Here is a 23,603-nt window from a genome sequence, read left to right as displayed (position 1 = left end):
AAAATTCTTTTAGTAATAGTAGGATTCTATTAGAAGAAGAACCTCAATTTTTCCAAGGTTTTATTGAAAAGATTATATTTCTTTGTTTCAGTATGTCTTTGCAACTTTTAAGGTTCTATTTTTTATTCTCTTTCTAATCATTTGCCTACTATCTTGGTAAGAGATTAGTGTTTCCTTCATTTCAAAATTCTAGTAATAATTTTAATTTGGAATTGTTCAAGCCTTCTACTTTTGAATGCCTTATACCATATTTTTAACGTTTATGTAGATAATTTGAAATTGATACTATGACTCATTGTACACCTGAAGCATTAAGCTACTTAAACTCACCTAGCCCATATGCCACTAGCTTTACAGCCTGAAGATATCATAACTCACCCTAAAAAACATTTAAAGTTCTTAGTGTGTGACCTTAATTGAATTAGAGCATTAAAGTATTTTAGACATCTTCTCATACTCTTGTTTTCAATTATCTATCTATCCCACAACTTTCCAGTAGCAACTTATTTTATGCACACTCTCCTTTGACCTCACAATTTGGTCCACATACTATTTATAAATACTTTTTGTTCTATGCTTTTGTAATAGTGAATGTTTGCAAATACACAAGTTACATATTAACAATGAACCATATGATTGCTTTACCAAGTTAAATGTGCAACATCATTGTCATTCATATACGAGGTTTTAATCCTTATGATAAAACTTTATTTAAACTAGTGTAGAAGTAGGTGCTTAATAATATTATTAGCATTAATTTCTTTATAATATTATTTTCTTTTAAGTTCTTGACTCTTCTTGAAAAATATTAGTTTGCATTGGTTAATTGGCAGTGTGGTGTTACCTTTCCTATACTCTTCTATGCATGGTGCCTCTTCCTCTATTGGTAGTCCTTTTCATGTATAAAAAACTATTGACAATGGTTGAGAATCTGGCATTACGCCTGCCAATTTTTTGAAAGTTATTATGCCTTTTCAACAAAACCACTTTTGTATATATCACATTATCTAACAGTCCAGTGTTCTATCCATGTGCCCACATTCTGCACAAGTGGATTCATAGCAAGGTTGCAGTTTTACAACTGCCAATTGCATGTGTGTAAAGGTTTCTTTAATAAAACCATTTTGTACATAGCTTGCAATCATGATTTCTATTGATGAACTTTCTATCAAATAGTTTATTAACACTGTCTATACTTCCACATTTGTATATATTTAAAGTGTAGCTATTGTGTTCTAAATCTTTAATGATTAATGCATGGATGCCCATTCCCCAATCCTAGGCCACGAGGAAACCCCAAAGTTGCATAATTTGGTTTTATACTTGCCAATATCGTTTGCTTGTGAGTGTCTGTGGTATTTTTGACTTCTTTCATAGTTGTCTCCTCTTGAGCATGATGATGTTGCATTTCTTCAATAGCTAATGATTGTGACTCAACATTTATCTTGAACATGTGGGTTTTATTTTGTTGTTAAAATTAACTTAGGTATTGCAAGGAAATATTTAATTCTACTACTCTACATTTATTATGATCTCCCCATGGTTGTTTTTGGCAAACAAACATTTTCCTCAAGATTTCATTCATTTCATTGATATGTATACTTGCGAGTAGAAATAGTTATTTATTAACTTCAATTGAAAGCAATCAATGTTTTCAAATCAAGGTTCTTATTTTATATCTCACTACTCACCTATCAATTTTAAGCTTATTATTTGAATGGGAAGATCAATATATGTTTCACTTTGTGGTAGATAAACATTATTAAGCAATACTATTTGAGTATGCATAGTTTCAGTGACTTTGTTTTCTGTTAATGTTTCAAAAAAACAATTACTTTAGGTATTCCTTGCCATATGTGATATACATAACAAATGTAAAATTAAAAGAAAGCTTCCAAAATGAAATAAGGAACCTTTTGATTCACTTAGAAATCCAAAATTTGTTAAATATTAGAAACTATATATTGCTTAGTAATTGTATAGTTGTGAAAGTTTAGTTTTCAACTTTTCCAAATTAATACAATTACTAAAATCAATGATTATATTTGTGGTATCTAAAGTTTTATTACCAAAAGTTTAACTATTAAATTAATAATTGAATTATTTAAAGAAATTGTAATATTAGATTAATAATTGAGCTATGCAAAGAAATTGTAATTTTAATATAAGTCGAATATTACATGATCGTTAAAATTGACAACAAAAGGCACTAAAATTAAAGAAAAACATTCAAATCAGAGGAACTAGACGCTTTGGCATAAAAAAAATAAGAATAAAGTTTTAAGCCCGTCCTAAGAGAAAACCTATCGAAACATCGGGCCCAGCCCTTAAAAACCAAGGACTCCTAGAATAATCCGAGGGTAAAACCAACCAAAAGGCCCAATAAGCCCTGCACAGGTTCGAGGAATAAATTTTGCGAGAACAAAACTAATTTGACATTCAAATTTTTGTTCCCCGAGATATCTGAATAATCTATTCTATACTGAGTTGGCTGTTTGCAGAATTTTAATTCTTACAAGAGGCCAAAGGTTCAGGAAGGTTTGGCTGGTCCTTTCCAGCGTACATAGGATTTTATTACAAAACGGATCTATTCAAGGTAACGTGTTTTCATTTTACTTCCAGTTTTCATGTTGCAGTTTTGCATGTTCTGTTGGGGTCATGGTATTTCTTCTTAGTTTTATTATATATACCATTAGCCAGCTCTATTGCTGCTTCCCTGACAGTCATGTTGGAGAAGGAAAAAATGGATACATTCACAGGCAGGTATTCTTAGATAAGATTAATCTTCACGTCCTTTACCTGATATGTATGTGACGTTCTGCTACCTGCGGATATGGGTTTATGAATCCCCAATTTAGCCAGCAAACGAAAAAAGTACCAGCATTTTTTTTTGAAAAGTCCAAAAACCCGGGTAATGTACTGTATTAGATGGCTTCATAGCTCTTCTTTTAAACTTCTATAGGCTTATGTCTGCATTCCCCTTCCTGACTTTTGTCATTAGTTGCTGACGACTTTAGGAATGCATTTCTTAGCGAATACAACATTTGTAAAGAAATTGTTAGTACAGGGTCAAATTAGCATCGGCCTAATCTGCATGGCGTTTAATTAGTTTTGTGTGTAATTGCTTATGTCTGAAGGAATGAATTTCTTAGCAAACGGAGCATTTGTTGAGAAATTGTTATAATTAAGGCATAATTAGTATATGACTAAGTAACTAATTAGTCGACTGCGGCCCAAGTTTGTGACGAATTAAGAGCTGAATCTGTTGTCATTTTCTTTTCAGACTTTTTCCTTTGGAAATCTTGTTTAAGGATTTAGATTTCTTTTCAGGCAGCTTGAGGTTGCCTAAACTTAGCCTTCTTGCGTAGGGTAAACTTGGATTATATTCTTATGCTTTAAGCCGTGTTCATGTTAGCATGTGCCACGTTAAACTTGTGCTACGTTCTAATGTACTACATAAACATTTCATTGCAATCTAGTCAATTGTCCATTAGGTTTAGAGGTTGTAATTTTGGGATTTCAACAACAGTAAATTCAAACTGTACTGAGTGTCCATGGTTACATTACAATGTACAATCCATTGAATATCAATGGCATTGCCTTTCCCTCTTTTGAACGCACCAATATTTGTTGCTTTTTTCTAATATCATTGTTGATTGTATTTATTCCTTTAGTTTTCAGAGTGCAAGATATAGCTTGGTAATGATGTGAATCAAGTTGAACTTAATGAATTTGCAGGTGGATGCAATGTATACAGGCTTAAATAATCATTTACCTCCATTTACATACCATTTTTTGGTGACTTGCAGGTATTATCTGTTTGTCCGTGGAAAAAATCAGTGGATGTTGAATACTAGTACACCAATATAAGTATCTAGGGCTTCTGCAATGTATGCCAGAAGATTGAGATGTAAACGACAGAATGCATGGCAAAGATTTAATGGAGTCCAGAATTTCTGTAAGGATGTCTTCTATAGAAGCGGATGTAGACAATTCCATTCATTTGATTATCATACTAATAGGTGGGGAGCACCAAAAGGTCTCCCTCTAAAATATTTAGCCCCTTTGAGGGGTTTACAGAGAAGTGACCCATCCAGTGTTCCATGTCTCTGCATTCCAAGTTTAAGCTATAGAAGGATTCTGATTTCTAGTGGTCATGCTCATACCAGTGGATCAAGGACTAGATTTGTTTCACCCCAAGAGATTGGAAAGCCTTTCTTGTCAAGTTATTCAGTTAGGCATTCTAGTTCAAAAGGTGATGGACCAAGTGGTGGTGAGGAGAAACATATTCCTGTAAAGGATGGTGGGGATCATGATAAAACCAAGAAGGTTGCTGACGAATCGCTTGGAAAACCAGAAATTAAGGAATACAAGCCTCCAATTTCAGGGTCCAATACTCATGCTCGTTTGGGTGACCAAGAACAGCAGGAGTGGCTTGAATTTCAAAGGATACTATCTGAAAACAGGAAGATAGAAACAGTTTTAGTATCTACAAAAACCAAGTTTCGATATGATTATATGCGAAGATTGGTGCCTTGGGAGGCGATCAGTGTGTCCTGGGAAACATTTCCATACTTTGTGGAGTAATCTTCTCTTTCAACTTTATGATTTTGTATTCTTGTCTTAATTGATACAAGATGCAAGCTATTATTCTCTGGTTTGTAGTGTTTTATATGTTATTAGTGAGAAACATATGAAATGTGAGGCATTGTATTTAATGATTCTATTAATACTTTTAGATGGTTTTTATGGTAATAAAATTGAATATTAATATGGTTTTCAATTTCTCCCATTGTTCAGGTCACATACTAAAGATATTCTGTTGGAATGTGCAACTGCTCACTTGAAATGTCACAAATTTGCATCAATATATGGCAAAAATTTGAGTTCCTCATGCTGCAGGATCTTATTACAGAGCATGCCAGGTTTTTTTTTTCTTTAATTTGGACTGATACAGATAAGTTTTTCTCTGGCATTTATGGGTAGGGTACATAAAATTTTAAGTAACGAAAATTCCTTTCCATGCAGGAACTGAGTTATATAGAGAGCGATTAGTGAAATCACTTGCTCGTCATTTACAAGTGCCACTGTTAGTTCTTGACAGTAGTGTTCTTGCTCCTCATGTATGTATGTTGCAACTCATAAATGTTTTGTCTGGTGCATTGTCTTTGCTTTATCAAGATAATTGCTAAAAAAATATTTATTATTTGAATTCTACACCCTTATGTTATTTGTAACAATGCGGATATCATATGGATACTAATAGTCAATTTTCTGAATTTTAACTTCCTCTGTGTTATTTTTTGATGAATGGCGTTCTAATGTGTTCAGCAAGGGGTCTTGCATCTGTTTTTGTTTATAAAGTTTATAAATATTTGAAATTGCTTCTGAATTTTTATTTTCTTTTTTCTTTTATTATATGCAGGATTTTAGTGAAGAAAGTGCATCGGAAGCAGATACTGATGATGAAACTGAACACGGAGAAACTGGGGAAGAATGTTCGTCAGGGTCAGATGTAGATGATGAGAATGATGGAAGTCATGAAGAAGAGTGGACAAGTAGTGAAGGAAAATATGATGCTAGCGATGAAGAGGAGCGCCAATCTGCTTTGGCAACAACTCTTAAAAATCTTTCGAATGGCCTTGAGGACTTAGAAAAGGTGATAACGGTATGAAATTTGGTTGCATGTACTGTCTTTCTTAGAACTAAAAGATACTAAGCGTTTCTGCAAATTGAATTGCAGTTGATGGTTTTTTTTCTTAAACTATTTTCCTCATATATTAAACAGTTTATTAGGACTTTAGTGTAACAAAGTGTTTTAATGCTTCCATGGGACCCTTGGAAAAGGAATAACCATTCTGGGACTATCCTGTGACGGTACTTTACTGTTAATAGGATATAAATCTGTTTGATATAGGGTTGAAATGTTGCTACGCAAAATCAATGTGAAGAATCTTTGTAACTCTAAATGTTTCTGAGTGGTATACATTTCCTTCTCAGCCTGTCATTTTTTCTGGACGTGGTGATCTTTAATTGCACAAGACATTCTTGTTAAAGGTTAAATTTACCAACACAGACATTTCAATATTAAATATTAGTTCTGTTACCCATGGTATTACACTAATAAACTATGCATAATGTGTAGTATAATTTACTAAAACCATTGCTTTAATGGTACCACATGGAAGGACCAACCTGTCCTAAGAATTAAAATAACAGATTACCAAAGGTCAACAATAACATATCAACTTAGAATGCAAGGATTTAAGGGCCTGTTTGTTTGTCTGTATAGGAATAGAAAATTAGAATAGGAATGGGAATGTGGAATGGGAATGGAAAAGAGCATTCCCATTCTTATTTGTTTCGCCTGGTATTTGGTTGGAATATATTACTCCCTTGTTTGATTGTACAAAATTAGAATTGGAATACAGTTAAGTTTATATTTTAATGTATATTATTTATTTTAATATAGTATTATATTTAGTTAATTATTTCAATTTATTATAAAGAAACTAATTTTTTTTTTTCATTCTATTTGAAATTAATTTATGTCAACATTTTTAATGAGTAGATATAAACATAAAAATATTATACACAATATAGACCTTAACTGCAGCTTTAGCCTTGGCTCGATCAGAAGGTAAATAAATCTAAACCAAACAAAAACCTACTATTCCTCTAATGGTGAAATCCGATAACATTAACCCAAAAAAATCATTGAACGCCCAGTATTATTAACCATTGTTATCTCAATTACAACATAATGGGCCCTTCCCAAACCAAATAAAAGAAGCATTTTGAGTGATTGACACGAAGTCCGACCACCATTAATGGTGTTTTTGGCAGAAGAGATGCAAGAAGCGACAAAGGACAGAAGGGGAAAGTGTAGAGCAGCGAGAATAGAGATAGGCGCGCTGCAGGCATTAGGAACAAGATTGAAGAACAACGAGCTCATGCAGGTCAGAAGTTATCCCATTGTTGGTTATCACAACAATGGCATATGCAGCAAACCCTAGCTCGAACAAATGCATCACCAGCTCGAACATGGGGCATTGGCTTCATACCAGCGTGAATTATGGAAAAAATGGTGTCGATTGTCCTCCACAATGCGAGCATAGCAAAAATGCTCACAAACTCGGTCAGAATGAAAATGGAAACGACGAAATCGAGCGCTAAAACATGAAAATCACAGAATCGAGCGCTAAAATGAAAACAAATTCCAAATAATTGTTAAATTTTGAAAAGGATAATGTGGAATAGGAATGGGCCATTCCAATAACAACTTTTTTTTGGAATGGACATATCCTTGTTTTTGGGATAAAATTGGAATAGAATTCTCTATTCCCTATTCTAATTTGGCAGAGCAAACAGAGAATACAGATTCAGTTCTAATTTTCCCATTCCTATTGCCGCAAACAAACGGGCCCTAAAAGATTTTTGTTAACTTTTCAGAGTTAATCATTGATTACTCAGGAGATATATTTTTAAAAGAGCCCATCTGGGACAAAATTATCACTTAGCCATTTGGGATCTTCTGTGTTGGGCAAATAAAGGGGTCATCCAGACCCAATTTCTATCCGTACTGGCCAGAGTATAATGTAAGCAACCTAGAATTCATTTTTCCATCCATCTGGGATGGGTTCTCATAAGGATAGGAAATACCTAATACTCAACGCTATGAATTAGAGATGTACACTCTTCAGGACCATCCGAGTCCAGAGTAGCGTGCTAGAATTCTCGCAGTCTGCCCAAGACTGTGCCAAGGTTCTAAGCAAGGTTATAAAATAAGAGCTGCACCCTTCCTTGGATTTCTGGCTCACAGCCAGGTGTAGACCACCAAGAGTATCTCTAAGTTCTATAACCCCTCTCGGCTTTCGGGCATCTGGTTGGGTATAGGTACTCCCAAGAATCATTCGTTTATTGAGTAGTTTAGTAAATTATGATGTGGTGTTGTATGAATAAATCTTATCTAACTACGTCCAAGGCCCCTGCACACTTGAGATATCCTTCACCTTCCAAACTTCCTACATACCCTTATCCGCGGGATTAAGCCCCTTGAAGCGCTCTCACAATCAATATGTTGTTCTATCTATTACTATGTTTGATGTACCTATTGTGAGAACAGAGCCTTTTGTGGCATTATCCACTCCCAAACAGTTCTTTGCCATCATACACCCACTTGGACAAATCAGGCGGAAACCTAAGTTAATTACTATAAACAGTGCTTGTCATAAGGTTTAGACTAGGATACATTTATAGTTTGCCTATGTGCACATGCCTTATTTCCTCACCTCTTTGTAGCGATTTTCCCTTTTAAGTTGTCATGAGTTTCTTAGAGTGTTTGTTTTCTAGTATGATAAAATGATATGATGATAACAGAAGAAGTTAACTTACTAACAAGTTAGTGAACTAAGTATGCCCTAACTATTTGGTGCGAGATCTTGTCTAGACTTCAAGACAGCCACATAAGAATGAAACTATTCAATTTTTAAATCAGCAGTATAAATGACATCTTCAAATATTCGACAGTATTTCAAGAAGAAAAAAATCCAGATTTAGCATAATATGGATGAAGGTCCATAACACAAATAATTATCTACTTCTATTGTATGATTTGCCAATAGTATGGGAGAGTATCCATCATAAGTTTGGCTGTTATGTTAATTGAAAGTTAGCTAAACAGAGCGGTAACTTTAGTAGAGAAAGATAAAGAGATTCAGATATAGTACTGGTCAAACACACAGCTTGCGCTACTGTAATTTGATTAATACCATACCCAAAATAGCTAACGTCTAAGATGAAAATCCTAGACATCCACCATGCAAAGTATAATCTATCATGATCTGCATAGACATCATAAGATATCCATCATAATAGAAAATTAAGTTATTGTAAGATGGTCACCTTTCAATATCTTCTGCAAATACAAGTGATGATCATTTGGAAGTTGTCACTTTCATGATGTACATTCGGGGTAGGACCATTAAATCATATAGTCACACACATGATACCAGAAGTTTACCTAAAGTCAAAATTCCCTCTCATTTTTATATGATCAAAATCTTGAAAGATCAACTGAACATGTCATCTATCCACTTCTTCCAAGCTTCGCCAAAATCAGGATCCTCTGGATACAAATTCTTGAGTTCCTTGAACCCAACCATCTCAATCTGCATCTTTGTCAGCAAAAGTTGTCTTCTACTAAGAGCATCTGCAACTCTATTAGACTTCCCACTCTCGTGTTTCAAACAAATGTATAACTCTGCAAAAATTCAACCCACTTCAAATGCCTTTGGTTCAAATTTCCTTGACTATTCAAATACTACAAAGCTTGATGATCAGTATACAAAAACAAATTCCTTAGGAGGAAGATATTGTCTCCACTTCTTTAATGTCTGCACTGTAGCATAAACTTCCTGATCATAAACGAAATATTTTCTTCTAGCATCATTCAACTTCTCATTGAAATAAGCAACAGGTCTACCTTCTTGGTTCAAAATAGCTCCTATAGCAGTACCACTAGCATCACAGTCTACTTGAAACACCTTGTTAAAATCTGGAAGTGCTAAAACAAGCTGCTCTGTAACTTTTTGTTTCAATAGATTTAAACTTTTATATGCTCATACAGTCCACTTAAATTCTTTCCTATCCCCTCTCATTGTTTCAGTCAAGGGTCCACAAATACTGATAAAATCTCTGATAAACTTTCTGTAAAAACTAGCGAGTCCATGAAAAGATCTTACCTTTGTTGCACTCCTTGGAGTAGGCCATTCAAGGATGGCCTTCACTTCGCAGATTCCATTTTCAGACCTTCTGTTGAAACCACAAATGCTAGGTACACCAACTCCTCCACAAAACTATACTTCTTTAGTTTTATGAGCAACTTTTCTTTCCTCAACTTATCAAACACCTTGCGAATATGCACCAAATGCTCCTCCAATGTCTTACTAAAGACCAAAATATCATCTAGGTAAATAATGACAAACTTTCCCAAAAACTCCTTTAGTACCTCATTCATGAGCCTCATGAAAGTGCTCGATGCATTGGTTAGCCCAAAAGGCATGGCTAACCGCTGGTACAATCCTTCCCTTGTCTTAAAGGCAGTCTTCCACTCATCTCCTTCGCTGATGTGAATATGATGGTACCCACTCTTCAGATCTATCTTTGTGAAATATATAGCTCCGCTCAAGCAATCCATAATATCATCCATCTGCGGCAATGGAAACCTGTACTTGATTGTGATCTTGTTGATAGCTCGAGAATTTGTACATGTCCTCCATTCTCCATTCTTCTTAGGTGCTAATAGTGCTGGTACAACACATGGACACAAACTCTCTCGAATCAACCCCTTCTGCAACAACTCATGAATTTGTCTGTTCAACTCTTCACTTTCTCTTGGTGTCATTCTATGCGTTGTCTTGGTTGGCAAACTGGCTCTTGGAATCAAATCCATCTGGTGACTGATCTTCTTCACTAGGGGCAACCCATTAGGTACATTATCTGACACAATATCAGGAAACTCTCCCAACAAATCTGCAACTTTTGTAGGCACCTCCTCTACTTCCTCTTTACCATCTTTTGGGATTGCAACAAAACACATATGCTCATGCTTCATACCTTGGAGAAATTCTTTTCCATCAACAAAACATATTCTAGCAGCACTACATATTTTTTCTTCTTTCTCCTTCAAAGGCTTCAACTTATGTTTCAGTCCATCCTTTCTTAGAGTGTAGGTATTTGCTTGCCCATCATGTACAACATGCCTGTCAAACTGCCATGTCCTACCCAATAACATATATGTCCAGAGGTATGATATCACAAAGCACCTCATCTTGATAGCTTCCAATCTTGAACTTGACTAGGGTTTGTTCATTGACCATGACCTTGTGGTCATCTTGCACCCAGGCAATATAGTATGGGCGCGGGTGTTTTTGCCTCTTGAGATTTAACCTTGTGACCATCTTTTCTGACACCAGATTGTCAGTGCTTCCACCATCAATGATCACATCACAACACTTATCTTCACAGTCGCACTTTGTGTGAAACAAACTCCTTGATCAAGTTCATTCTCACTACATAGCAAGACTCTTCTATTAACTAGGAGTTCTCTTTCAGCCTCTTCAGAATGGGATGATTTGGCATCTTCATCAACATGTGCAACTCTGGCCTGGCCTTCAGTTCTTCTCTCAATCCTTCCTTGGCGTTGGGAACATTCAAATGCTCTATGCCCTTCTCTGTAGTGAACACATTTTCCACAAAAACCTCCTCTTCTAGATCCTTGCCCTTTTCCTGTTCCTCCTCTTCCTCTTCCTCTCTTATCTCTATTGTTCTGATCATAGAAACAATTGGAATTGTTTCCCCCCAGTTCTGACTGCTACTGCCAGCCTCATCCTTGTTCTTTTGATCATCATTTTAGCCTCCATAAGGCCGTCCACCAGATTTTGCACCATGACCTCTTCCACTATTCTTGTTATCAAACTTTTTATTCAACTGTTCCTCCATTCTTAGCGTAAAATGGCATGCCTCTTCAATATTGTTCATTCGGACCAAACTCAACTCCTCCTCAATGCTTGGCCTCAACCCATTGTGATAACGAGCGACTTTTTCTTTATTAGCTTCCCCAACTTCAGCTCTTGCATCTGTGCTAACTTCTCTAACTTCTACACTCTTGTTTGTAGGGCAATCTCATTCTGAATAGCAAGGATATGCTCCTTGAACTTTTGAGCAATCCATGTAACCTGTTGCAATTATAAAAAATATAACTTTGAAAGTCTCTTCCATGGTAGTAAGGGTGCATATCTTCTTTGTGTACCCTTTATGCCTTGTCACAATATGTAGCATACTCCACACCGTCACCTTCTCCCGTATCTTCGTCTTTGGCCACTTATGTTATGAGGCACTTGTTGAATTCCATGTAACACCCTTTTGTCATAAACCTTAATTGTGTCGCTACTGCCTCAACTACTATAGTCAGAGACCCCATATCCAACTTCCTTGCTCGATCTACTATGTGTTGCGTGGTAGCTGTGATAACCTCCAATTCTACCAAGAATCTTTGTGCTGAGCCTCTGAATGGAGGGATGGGATTTTCTCCACCAATGGTTCCCACTTCGTATTGTTCCCCCATATGCTAACTCCTACCCTCAATCTCCATAATCTCTGGTGGGGCTTGGATAGCCTCCTCCTCTTGGTATCCCATCATCAAGGTGAGAGAGGGTGGCATTGTATCCGACACCTCCATCTGGAATTTTCCTAGCATGTTGTGAACTTCAACGTCAATATCTCCCCCTTCGTGATCATTCCTTGCCATCCTTGCCATCTTGGTACCAACTGCCAACTACCATCTCCCCATTGCCAACTTCCATCTCCTTATTGCTATTGCCATCTGGGTGCCAACTGCATTAGCAATTGCCAACTCCTACCGTACTATTGCCAATTGTATAGCAAACTGCATGGCATCGCCAAGTGCTATGGTGTTGCCAACTGTCATAATGTTGTCAATTGCGAAGATACTGCCAACTATCATGGTGCTGCCACTTGTACTTTCATCTGCCATAGTGCTGCTAGCTACCAGAGTACTGCCAACTCTATTGTCAGCTTCATTGCAAACTCAATTGCCATCTCTACGACCAACTCTGTTGCCAACTCCACTGCTAACCTTCTATGGCGCCACCTCCATCTCTTTGCCTTTGCCATCTCATTGCCCGTTGCCATGTGAGTGTCACTACCAACTACTATGCCACTACCAAGTGTCATGTGACTACCCTTGCCGACTACCATGCAACTACCCCTGCCAACTACAATGTGACTATCAACTGCTAAGTGATTAGCCACAACCAACTACCATATGACTACCAAATGCCAAGTCATTACCACTGATATCTGATATGTTACTATCAATTGCTAAGTCACTGTCACTGGTAATTGTTAACTGCCATGTGATCGCTAACTATCAAGCTACTGCCACTAGCAACTGCAATGTGACTATCAACTGCCCAATCATTGCATTGCCAACTGGCAAGTCACTCCCACTAGCCATTGCCATGGGATTGCCAACTACCAAGTCATTGTCACTACTAATTGCCAAGTCATTGCCACTGGCAATTGCTGTCAGGATTTGACTGTATAGTTCTTGAGTCCAACTCATTGACCCATGTTTCATGAGTAGTGGTTCACACAAACCCATCTCTCATGAGAATAAATGGAACACTTAGCACTTATTGGATCTAGGTGATGCTCATGAGGGTGAAGCACTGAGACTTCTTGGGAGCTCACCCATCCTAGTACTACTCCAGTTCAAGCACGCTTAACTATGGAGTTTCCTCCATGGTTAAACCCACTCTGCATGCAACCCTATTTGCGAAACCTTCACGAATTGCTATGTGATTGCCATTAACTGTCAACTCGTACAAATGATCCCCCCTGTGGTTTGTATGTTCAACCAATACAACTTCTATGGTCCACTGATACGGTTTGTACGTTCCACTAGTATAGTCTATATCTTCAACTAGTATGAAATATACGACCTGTATAAGGTGCACAACAATCCCCTATTTTTTTCCTTACAATCCCTTATGAGATTTTGCCTTGGCTTTGTATAATTACATTCCTCTTCTTGCTGCAAGGGTCTTTGATAGGCTTTCATTAGGGTTAGGTTTCCATCAACTTTAATAAAAAACATTGAGGAGACTTTGTGGGGCCTTTTACTTCTTGATTTTCTTTTTCCCAATTCCTTTATTATGCCTGCCTTCATTAGCTTTTCAATTAGAACCTTTTTCCTCTTTATTTTATTGACTCTTTCTTTTATTCCAACCTTCTCAAATTTAAGTTGTTTAATTTTATTCGAGTATAGTTATTTCAAAGTCCTCATACCTTTTAGTTTCCTTTGATTTTGTGCTTCTTGGCTTTCTTGTTCAATTTTTGCATATTTCCCTACAAATTTTTTGAAGTGCCCTTTCTTTATTTAACTTGCCATCTTTTCTAGTCTCTTGGCTTTGAATGTCTTTTCTATACTAGATTCTTTGCATTTGACTTCTTTGTCCCTTTTGAACTAGTGTGTAGGAGTGTCATCCATCCTTGTCACTCCTTCCTTGTATTGGTTGTACTCCTGTAGGTAAGTATCCTCTGCTTCCGCTTCGACTACCAAGGTTTCCAACATGTGACAGTTTGGCTGAAAACTTTTCTAATCCTCCATTTGCCAGTTGATTAACCCATTGAGGGAATTGGTTCATATTTCCTTGTCTCATTACTCCATCATCGTGTTCCATCCCTCCTTCCTTAGTGTACTCCTCTTTGCCAAATTTAGAATCTGATGCTGATTCCTGGTTCACTGAATGGTTTGAAGGTCGATGACATATTTCCTCCGTTCACTCTCGATGAACAGAGTGTTCTTCTAATTGTGGCTTGTCTTTGTTGTGATGAGCCATCCTCTCGTGAGGAGGGCATCTTAATCTTTTTTCTTTAGAGAGATGACCACAAAGTTTCAGAAGAATTGTTGGGTCCTAATAATAATGTTCTGGGAAATGAGTGTCCCAATTGGTTTTATACCATGTTGGTCTGCGCCTACTAAATGGAAGGTTGGCAACCAGAGCATGAACTTGCTGAGTGTCTTCCATGTCTTCTCTAGAAGCACATTTACTCCAGAGCCTTTATCCACAATGTTGTTGGTGAGGGTATAACCCATAATTTTCGTTTCCACTATTGTCGGAGTTTGTCCCACACCTACTACCAACAACAAAATTTTGCATGGCCACTTGTGGAAGTAGCTTTTCTAGGTCTTTTTTCTATCTCTTCCATCCCCTCGTTAACCTCATGATCGCCCTGGGATGGTTACTTTTAACATCTACTCTATGATGTTGGTTTTTGGTGTTGACAGTACCAGGGTACTAGCAGTGCCTTGGCTCCATTCTTCCTCCATTGCCAAGTCAACTCTGGCTTCCTTGAGTTTTGCCTTCTCCATATGTAGATCAGGGTATGTGGCTTGCCTAGCTTGCAGTCTCGTGATTGTGAGGACTTACCTTTCGAGGCATGTTACTTCTATCTTGTTTATGGAGTTCCCCTTAGGACAGTCAACATCTTTGTGGTTATTAGGACCACACCTTTTGCATAAGAGACTTCCAACTCATGGCTTGCTCTGCAATCTCGGGCAAAGTGATCCCGATTGTTGCACCTATGACGTATCATCTCTCCTCCCTTCGCATCGTACTAAAAACAACTTCTTGGGTTGTTGCTATTGTTGTTATTGTTGTTGGCTCTTCAATTGTTCTGGTAGCTCCTAAGTGAGGCCTAGCTTAGGTGTCTTGGTGTTGTGGTCGGTAGGGTTGCCTATTCCCCTTGTGTGAAGAGCACTTGGGTGCTCCTCACCTTTAGGTTGTACAAACACTCCTTAATGGAGTGTCCCAACACTTGGTAGGTGTCACAAAAAAATTCTTGGGACAATTGGCCCTAGTGTGCTTATTTTTGCATTCGTTACACCGACTTTCCTCTATCTCCTCTTCTCTCATTTCCTTCATTGTCCTCATTACGTCTTTACGGTGTGCCTAGATCATTCGGAATTCACCCTCACTATCACCTTCAATGCTGTTATAATCACTGACCCTTTTCTTCTCTATTGATATTTTATTTTTGCTTTCAATGTCCATTGCCCGGTTGCACGCCTTCTTGTAGGAGGATGGAGGTACTACATTTTCTTCCGGACAAATTGTGTTAGTCCTTTTGTAAACCATCTCTTCTTCAGCCTATCGATTGGATGGTTTTCCAATTTACCAATTAGTTCCTTTAGCCTATGATGGTAGGTTAGAACTATTTACCATTTAGTTCCTATAGCCTATGATGGTAGGTATTGTATAATTTTGCTACTACCTTGTTGTCATCATAAAGCAGCTTGAATTCTGTTTCAAAGGCTTGCTTCAGGTCCTTCCAAGTTGTTCTCTCAAAAGTGGGAGGTCTATGTACCAATCAATTGCTATACCTCTAAAGTTGGCTAGAAAATCTTTCATCCAATAGTCCTCATTGTCTTGTCCCCTACCTCCTAGATGGTCACACACGTTTTACAATGGTGATTCAGGTCCTCTAATCCATTGCCATTGAATTTGGGTAGCTTTGGTTTGTTTGGGTTATTCATTATTTTTTCCTGTTGTTGGCACCTTGTGTGTTATTAGACTTGGGTGGGTCGGTTAGTCCTTTGCATCCTTGTATTTCCTCTATACGTCTTAGTATGCATGAGTCATCTTCCCTTCCCTCACCGTTATTGTACCCGCCTTGATGGTTTCAACACTTCCTCCTCCCAATTCTGCTCTCCCTATCCTTGTTTCTTTGGATATGGTAAGTTTCCTGATGCCCTGTAGGATACTTTCAAATATGTTAGTTACATCTCCCTCCAAATCCTTTTCTTTGCTATTGACTTCCTTAGAGTGCTCTGATTGCTCAATCTTTGTCTGCACTAGATTACTCTCCCAATTGTTTTTGTTTGACCATTGTCGTGCATAGGGAATGCTAGTAGAGACTCCCTATTTGCGTGCGTACCATTAGTGCTCTTATTGTTGGCAAGGCTAAAAGAGCTTCCCGCAACAACTTGTTGTCTCTTGACTTGCTGTTGGATCCAAAATCTCCACTTCCTTTGACTGTGCTTTTTTTCTCCTTTGCCTTTTGTCTTTATTTGGCAAAAGGGGCATTCATTTTAGTTGTTGGGAGTGCGACGCTTACTTGTATTCCATGTTTCTTCCTCCCTTCGGTTCCTTTCTTCGTACCATTGGAGTATTTGTTGCTTGCGTGGTTCTCTTTCTCTTGCCTTACGTAGTCCTTGGACCTCCACCAGTGGGCGAGCCAACAACCTTGGAAGGCTACCTAGAAGATTGCACATGGGACTGTTCACTGTGAGTTCAACACGTACGATGTGAAGGGATACTGTTTTCTCTCGAGCTTCCCATTGCATAAACTTGTCAACCAACACATCCCACACGTAAACCAAATTTTGTGCTAGTTGGTCTTCTTGGGACACTTCTGTATTGTCCTTGATGACGGAGTTAGTTACCAAGACTTATTGGTCGAAGGAATGACCTATTATTGCTGCCATCCAACCTATCTTACTGTTAGAATATATAGTCCACTAATATAACTAGGCGAGGGGGGGGGGGGGGAGTGGTAAATCAGTTATCCAACTATTATCACAATTATCAACCTTAAACAAATTTAACCATATGAGTAATATAAATTGAAACCACAACAAGAGACTCATACACAATAACACCAAATATGTTAACTAGGGAAACCCTTGATCAGAGGGAAAACCTCGGTGGGGATGGTACCCACAAGATGATGTACTAATATAAATGTTCCTTGTTAGAGGATGGACTCTGTTAAGAGTCTATGAAGACATTCAGTACATATGAGTCCTTGTTAAGAGACTTTGAATCCCTGTTAGGAGATTCGAACCTTGTTAGGAGTTGTGCCAACCTTGTTAGGAGTTGTGGAAGACAGTTGGACCCACTGCCCAAACAACTTCAAGGGAAAGACCAATGAACCCACTGTCCAAATGATCTCTATATTATTCCTTGCAGAATAATAGAATTGTACTGTACTGTTCCTTTCTCAGAATAATTGAATTGTACTATATTGTTCCTTTCTCTTTCTCTGTCTTGTCAAGTGGACTTCTGCTCCTCCTGATCTTGTAACCAGATCACAAATCTCGCGTCCAATAATCCCTTGGATCGCTTACACGCATTTAGTAAGCACTCTGCTCCTTTTCGCACTTAGCACTTCAAATAGATTTTCCACACCCTTACAAACAAGGAAAACATTTTTCATTTATACCATATCTTCATAATAATTCCTTGAGTTGGCCTTGAGGCTTTCCCAATTAATTATAATAAGATAATTAGTTAATTACAATTACAATAGTACTGTCGGCTCATAGTCTATACAAAACTTCACACGTGTGATACTAGGGCTTGCGCACTCGCTGACGTCATGTCACTGCCTGATTGTGCATCTTCTCACTACATCTTAGATATAATCTAGTGAACAAACATTAGAAATTGCTTTCCCAATAATCTAGCTCTAAATTGCTCTCTGTAAATCAGGTACATCTTTCGTACGTCTTCGACTCAGACTCTGCACACTTAACCATGTCATCAAGACACTGTACCGAACATGTCTGTAACTGCATATCACTAGACAATCAAATGATTGTCCGTACCATTAAGATTTGTCTGCTACTCAGCCAATCTTTACAGAAACCAAGCTAAGTTGACATCAATGACAAACATAGTCATGAATGCAACATGCCAATACTCTCCAATGCTTAGGATACTCCCCCAATGTAGTATCATCAACATTCATGCTAACACTTACTTCCTTGGACCTCTAGGTTCAGACTCTTGCAATGATGCCAAAATGTTAGATGCGTAGTTTGAGATGTATTGCCAATTATACAATAATAACCATTCAACATACAATATTAACCGTAGAATTAACCAAAGAGTACAACATACAAGGAGATATGACCAAATGACAAGGCTTTTCATAACATTATCGTTTCCTTCCCAAAGCGCAATGATCATTTGCTTTCTTCCATCATGGATACAAATAGACCCGATAGTTGGCTGAATCCACCAACTGACTGTAATTGACATTGGTTGGAAACTATTTTATTAATACCTTGTAGCTAACAAAGTATAATTATGACATAATAGCCACCTACACTGACACTGTAGAAGAAACACTGGATTGTAGGCAAATGTCTATCATTTTTGTCATATAGGTAAATGGTAAAATAATTGAATGAATTCTTAGATTTACAAAGATGTTGTTTCTAAAGGAAAGGTAAGACAAAAAAGAAGATAAATTTATTAATGTCTAATAGGAGACCACAAATGGATCTAAGGGATTGGAAAGAGTAGAACAAAGCCACAACTCGCAGTGGGAACATCAAACAGCGTCCGTGAAAAGAACAAAACAAGAAAGCAAAAATCAAGGAGACGTAACAAGAGGCAAGAATAGCATAATTACCAAGAATCGAAGGATAAGGCTTGTGGCGCAGGCGAGTATAAGTCCTAGGCTGCCTCAATGAACTGTCGGAGGTAGGGTGGAGCTACCAAGTGTAACCACTGCGAGGTCTGACGGAACTGCTGTGACTCTTAGAAGCAGAGGGATTATTGAGCAACCTCTTTGTCCCTTGAGCAGGAGGCACATGAGTGAAAAAGGAGGTGATGAGCTAGTGAGAGTCTTGTCTCGGAGGTCACTGAGACTCGAGAATGTGGGCCTTGAGCTGCATGGCTTCCTGTAGGTAAAGTGCAAGGCACCACTGGTCAATGTATTTGAAAAAGGAGAATAAGCTCCCACACCCTCTGAACAAGTAGTAAAAAATCTCCCCCTGATCTTGTAATAAATGGGGCAATGAAAGACAAAATGTGTCTTACACTCCACCTCCCCAAGAGTCTAGAGGCGGCAAATCCTATCCTCTGGCAATTTGATGGTCTGTCTGAATGTGAAGTTGATGCAAGCCCACCTTGAACGAGCTGAAAGAGATGTGAAGGGCATGGGTCCAGTGGCGAGTGAGGTACCAAGGGCGAACAACGATCCCGTCCTAAATATCCATGTAGTGCTTAGCGTAGGATGCCATCCTCGGCTGGAGATAACCCATAGGGGTAATCCAAGTTGTGCTGGTGTACTGGCTATAGATATTTGCTCTGATAATCCCATTCAGAAACCGATGGGAAGGAAGGAGGTGAACCGGGGCATCTAGGGAGAACTAAAAAGGAGGGAGACGATCAATCGAGATTTTAATTGAACCAAAAAGAGTAGAAGCCTAAGCAAACTAGAAACAATTGTCATGAAGGAGCAGTATGCCAAGTCAAAATATTTGTTGCGGCCCTCCGAGGAGTCAAGGAAGCCTCGTAATTGGCGAATAAGCTAGATTAGATCAAAGATGGTCCCAAGCGTGAAGGGATGAGCACTGAACTTTGCCAAAATGATATTGTGGGGAGTGGATTGATGACATCTAAGGAAGTGCCCAAGCATGAGGGTTTGAATTCTCTCAACCAAACCTTAATTGGACTATGGGAGAGACGACCCCCAAATAGTAGGACCGTAGAGGACAGCCAGTCTAACCAAGGAGTCCAAAAGGGACATCTTGGTCGTAGTTTTTGAAGCACTGTCTCTCAAGTATAACAAGTGAACCTAGGATTTTGTTAACTTGAGTTTGCATGACAGGTCTTAAGTGGAAACAAGGCCTGAAAAACTTCACCGCCAAATAAGTATAAGAAGAAGTGATCTCAACCTTTTGACCCTGAAAATAAAAGGGGACATGAGAGGTATTCAAATAGTTGAAGACCATCACTCAGGTCTTGCCCAGGTTCACAACTAATTGTCTCATGTCTCAAAAGGAGGCCAAACCATCAGGGAAGGAAACCAAAAGAACCATTTTGTCAACAAAAACTAGAATGGATATTAGGCACTAGTGTAGGTAGCAACTGTCCCCAAGAGGTAAACAATACTGAAGGAAGGATTCCAACTCATCAATGTAAATGCCAAAGAAAGTGAGGGAGAGAGGGTAACCCTGCTTCACCCTGATGGTGCTCTAAATAGGATTCGAGAAACCTTTTTGAGTCCTAAACGTGTCAACCATGTATTTGTGAAACCTCATGATAGTAGTCATAAAGGTCTCAGAAAGCTCGATATCTCTAAGTCTCTAGAAAAGAGCCATCTGAGGAGTAAAGTTTAAGGGCTTGCAAAAGTCCACAAAACAATAATATACCTTTGTAGAGCGATGTCGAGTCTCCTCGATGATAACCCGCAGAGTCAAAATATGGTCAGTGGTCTGGAAATTCAAATAGAAATTAGGTTGCCCCTGATCTTACAGTGCTTATGATCATGCTCTCTAGAAACGATAGTATTCAACATTGTAGCATAGAGTTTGGGAAATGTATGTTTAATCATGATAGTCCTATAGTTGTTGGGGTCCAAAACTGACCTGGTCTTATGGATTGGATGGATGATGTGCTGCAACCAAGAGTCAGGAAAGCCAATATAAACAACCTTGTTAAAGAGCATCATAAGAAAGGAGCCCAAAATAGTGAAATCAAGTTTACAGAGCTTTGCCTGGAACCCTTTCTTGTCTGCACACTTGCTACTACTCAAAAACCTAATGACCTCACTGAGGTTGGAGAAAGTGAAGAGGTGGCAACTGGTTGGGTGAGGGCGGTGGGGAGGTGAAGCAGGGGCTGGTTGGGGATCTTGTAAGTGTTGTGAAGATTGAAGATGAGAGGCACAAAGAGATCTACACTGCATAGTGTTATTAAAGCTCCGCTTCTTATGGCGAAGAAGACGATGATAGATGAGCTTTAGCTAAGCGAGCTTGCGGGGAATTGGAGAAGGTCAAATGGACCAAGTGGTGGAAGGTCTTGCAGTCTTGATCAAACCATTGATTCAAGGGACATGTACTACTATGTTGGGGGTTATGGGAAAGGAGGGAGGTGTGGCAAGTGATGGACAAGGGAAAACTCCCAAATTTCAGAAGAGAGTCAACTAAGCATGGAGGTTACGTCCCTGAACTCAAAAAGAGTCATGGGATAGGAATCGCCTAAGGTGGTGGAGCAAGAGGTCACAATCATTCTTGGCAGAGCAAAAGGAGGTGTAGGTGGCAAAGGTGGAGGGGTTGATGGAAGCAGGGGACGACCAAGGAGGGGGGTTGAGGGGAGGGAGAGGGGGTTAGGGTAGAGACCCAAAGGGCAAGGTTGAGGAGGGTGTGGTCGGCTAGGGGCAGGTGAGAGATAGTGAGTCGTTGATGGAAGGGATAAGAGAGGCACAAGCGAGAGCATAATCAACGATACTCGCATCACCGCAGTGGGGCGATTAGGTGGATTGCTTTTACCCAAACTAAAGGCAAAAGACAAAATAACAAAGTTTCTTAAACAAACCAAAGATGACTAGATGATCATTAAAGAAACATTCTATTATCTTAATATCCTCCCTCAATTGTCATCTCAATACCCTCCCTTAGTTGTCACCGTCTAACAACCTTGCAAAAGATTACATCTCTTGTGGTCATAAATTCACAGAACATTATACGGTTGCGAAGATCCTCAGATTTGTAAAACGTTAATCACTGAGAAGCCATCCAATTTGATGTTGAAACAAAGGTATGACTCCCTATAGCTAGAGATAGAGAGATGAAACCAACAATAATATTTTGAGGAAAATTGCCAAAGCCCTTTTGAAGATGAGCACCATAGTTGGAAAACTCGCCAAGCCCCCCAAAAGTTTAATCGGGAAAAACTTGGCAATTTTTGAAAAAAACACTAGAAAACTCGGGCACCTAAAAAAGCGGCTAAAACTTAATTAAAAATACAATTTTTTTGCAAAATTTAATAAGAAGATGCATCTAATAAGTTAATTAAAAAGAACACAAAAGAAACAAGCAGAGTTTATGTATATATATATATATATATATATATATATTGCATTCTCATGCAGAATGCTCATTGCGGGAAGCAATAGTAAATAGTATCAATTTGTCAAACTAGAAGTAAATACTAAATACATCAATACAATCACATCTTCCTCTTTCTAGCTGCACTAGCAGAAAATCGAGGGGGTCTAGTCCTCGAAGAAGTGCCTCACATTGGGATAGGGCGTGATCTATGTGACTGTGCCTCCTCGCTTGACATCCCTACTGACTTGCTCGACGTCCTAGAAGAGGATGTATCTCCTCTTATATGTGGCACTGGTAATGCCTCGTCCTCTAAGCTTGAATCATCATTGTCCTCATCCTCAATGTCATCCATTGTGAAATGAAAATCTGTTCTAGCGTCCCACTTCATGGCCTACCTTTCCAAATCAGCGATCTCATCCGGTGAAAACAATGGACCTGGCTCCTGCGTCGTCCAATCAGAATAAGGATCTATCTCTTCCAGATCAAGTGGACTAGGTAGTGCTGAACTCTATGTCCTTTTTATGCGCAACTTAAGATTATAGTGCACATAAACAAGGTCATTAAGTCATTTTTGAGTCGTTTTGTTTCTTTTCTTTGTGTGGATGGACTTAAATAAGCTCCAATTGTGCTCACAATGGGATGCGCTACAAGGTTGGCATAGGACTCTGAGAGCAAAATTCTTTAAATTGGGGGTATTGCCACCCCAACTTGCCCACCAAGCATCTCCAAAACAAAATATAGAAAGTTATAAAGCAATGGAAAAAGATAATCATAAAACACAACTTATCAATTTGCAAAAGTTTTAAAGTATGACGCTTTACGTAGTGCTTGAGTAGATCTTGCTCTCTTTGCTAGCATAGAAGAGAACAAATTACCCCTCGATTCCACATAGACTTGTTGTTCGGTCACAACAAGGTCTCTTCGCTTCATTGGATATCATTCTCTCAATGCATTTAGAGAGACCTTCCATGACCTCCCCTTTAGGATCCGAGTAGGAATCATCAGCCCTAAAACAAATAGAAAATGATATCAAGTCTTACTATACAACCTTAAAAAGTAAAGTAAAATAAAGTCGTAGTAAAATCTCAACTTCAAGGACAATCATAGTACCTGAATTTGGGGTTGAGGAAGTAGCTTGATGCATGAATTGGTTGGTGGAGCATATTGTTCC

The 23,603-nt window shown here is 38.5% G+C and overlaps 1 protein-coding gene across 7 annotated transcripts in view; it reads left to right on the top strand.

The window, feature by feature from the left end:
- The first annotated feature begins 2,305 nt into the window (after positions 1 to 2,305).
- The window catches only part of LOC149535938 (uncharacterized), a 280,772-nt gene continuing 259,474 nt past the window's right edge, over positions 2,306 to 23,603 (top strand). For 2 of the 7 annotated variants that reach the window (XR_016357873.1, XM_089806831.1), the window contains exons 1-5: positions 2,306 to 2,596; positions 3,810 to 4,583; positions 4,801 to 4,925; positions 5,029 to 5,123; positions 5,426 to 5,659. Coding sequence is in view for 4 of the 7 variants with exons in the window: in XM_089806831.1 (XP_089662957.1) it covers positions 3,889 to 4,583; positions 4,801 to 4,925; positions 5,029 to 5,123; positions 5,426 to 5,659 (1,149 nt within the window). In the remaining 3 variants the exon portion in view is untranslated. Of the gene's footprint in view, positions 2,597 to 3,809; positions 4,584 to 4,800; positions 4,926 to 5,028; positions 5,124 to 5,425; positions 5,669 to 23,603 lie in introns of all 7 variants that reach the window. The other 5 variants (XR_016357871.1, XM_089806828.1, XR_016357872.1 and 2 more) reach the window with 3 other exon arrangements.

This window comes from Cupressus sempervirens, chromosome 10 (assembly GCF_028749045.1).
Source record: "Cupressus sempervirens isolate cs-2001-9-10 chromosome 10, ASM2874904v1, whole genome shotgun sequence".
In the NCBI taxonomy this organism is placed as follows: Eukaryota; Viridiplantae; Streptophyta; class Pinopsida; order Cupressales; family Cupressaceae; genus Cupressus; species Cupressus sempervirens.
The sequence above is the reverse complement of the archived record's forward strand: the minus strand, read 5'-3'. Positions and strand labels throughout refer to the sequence as shown.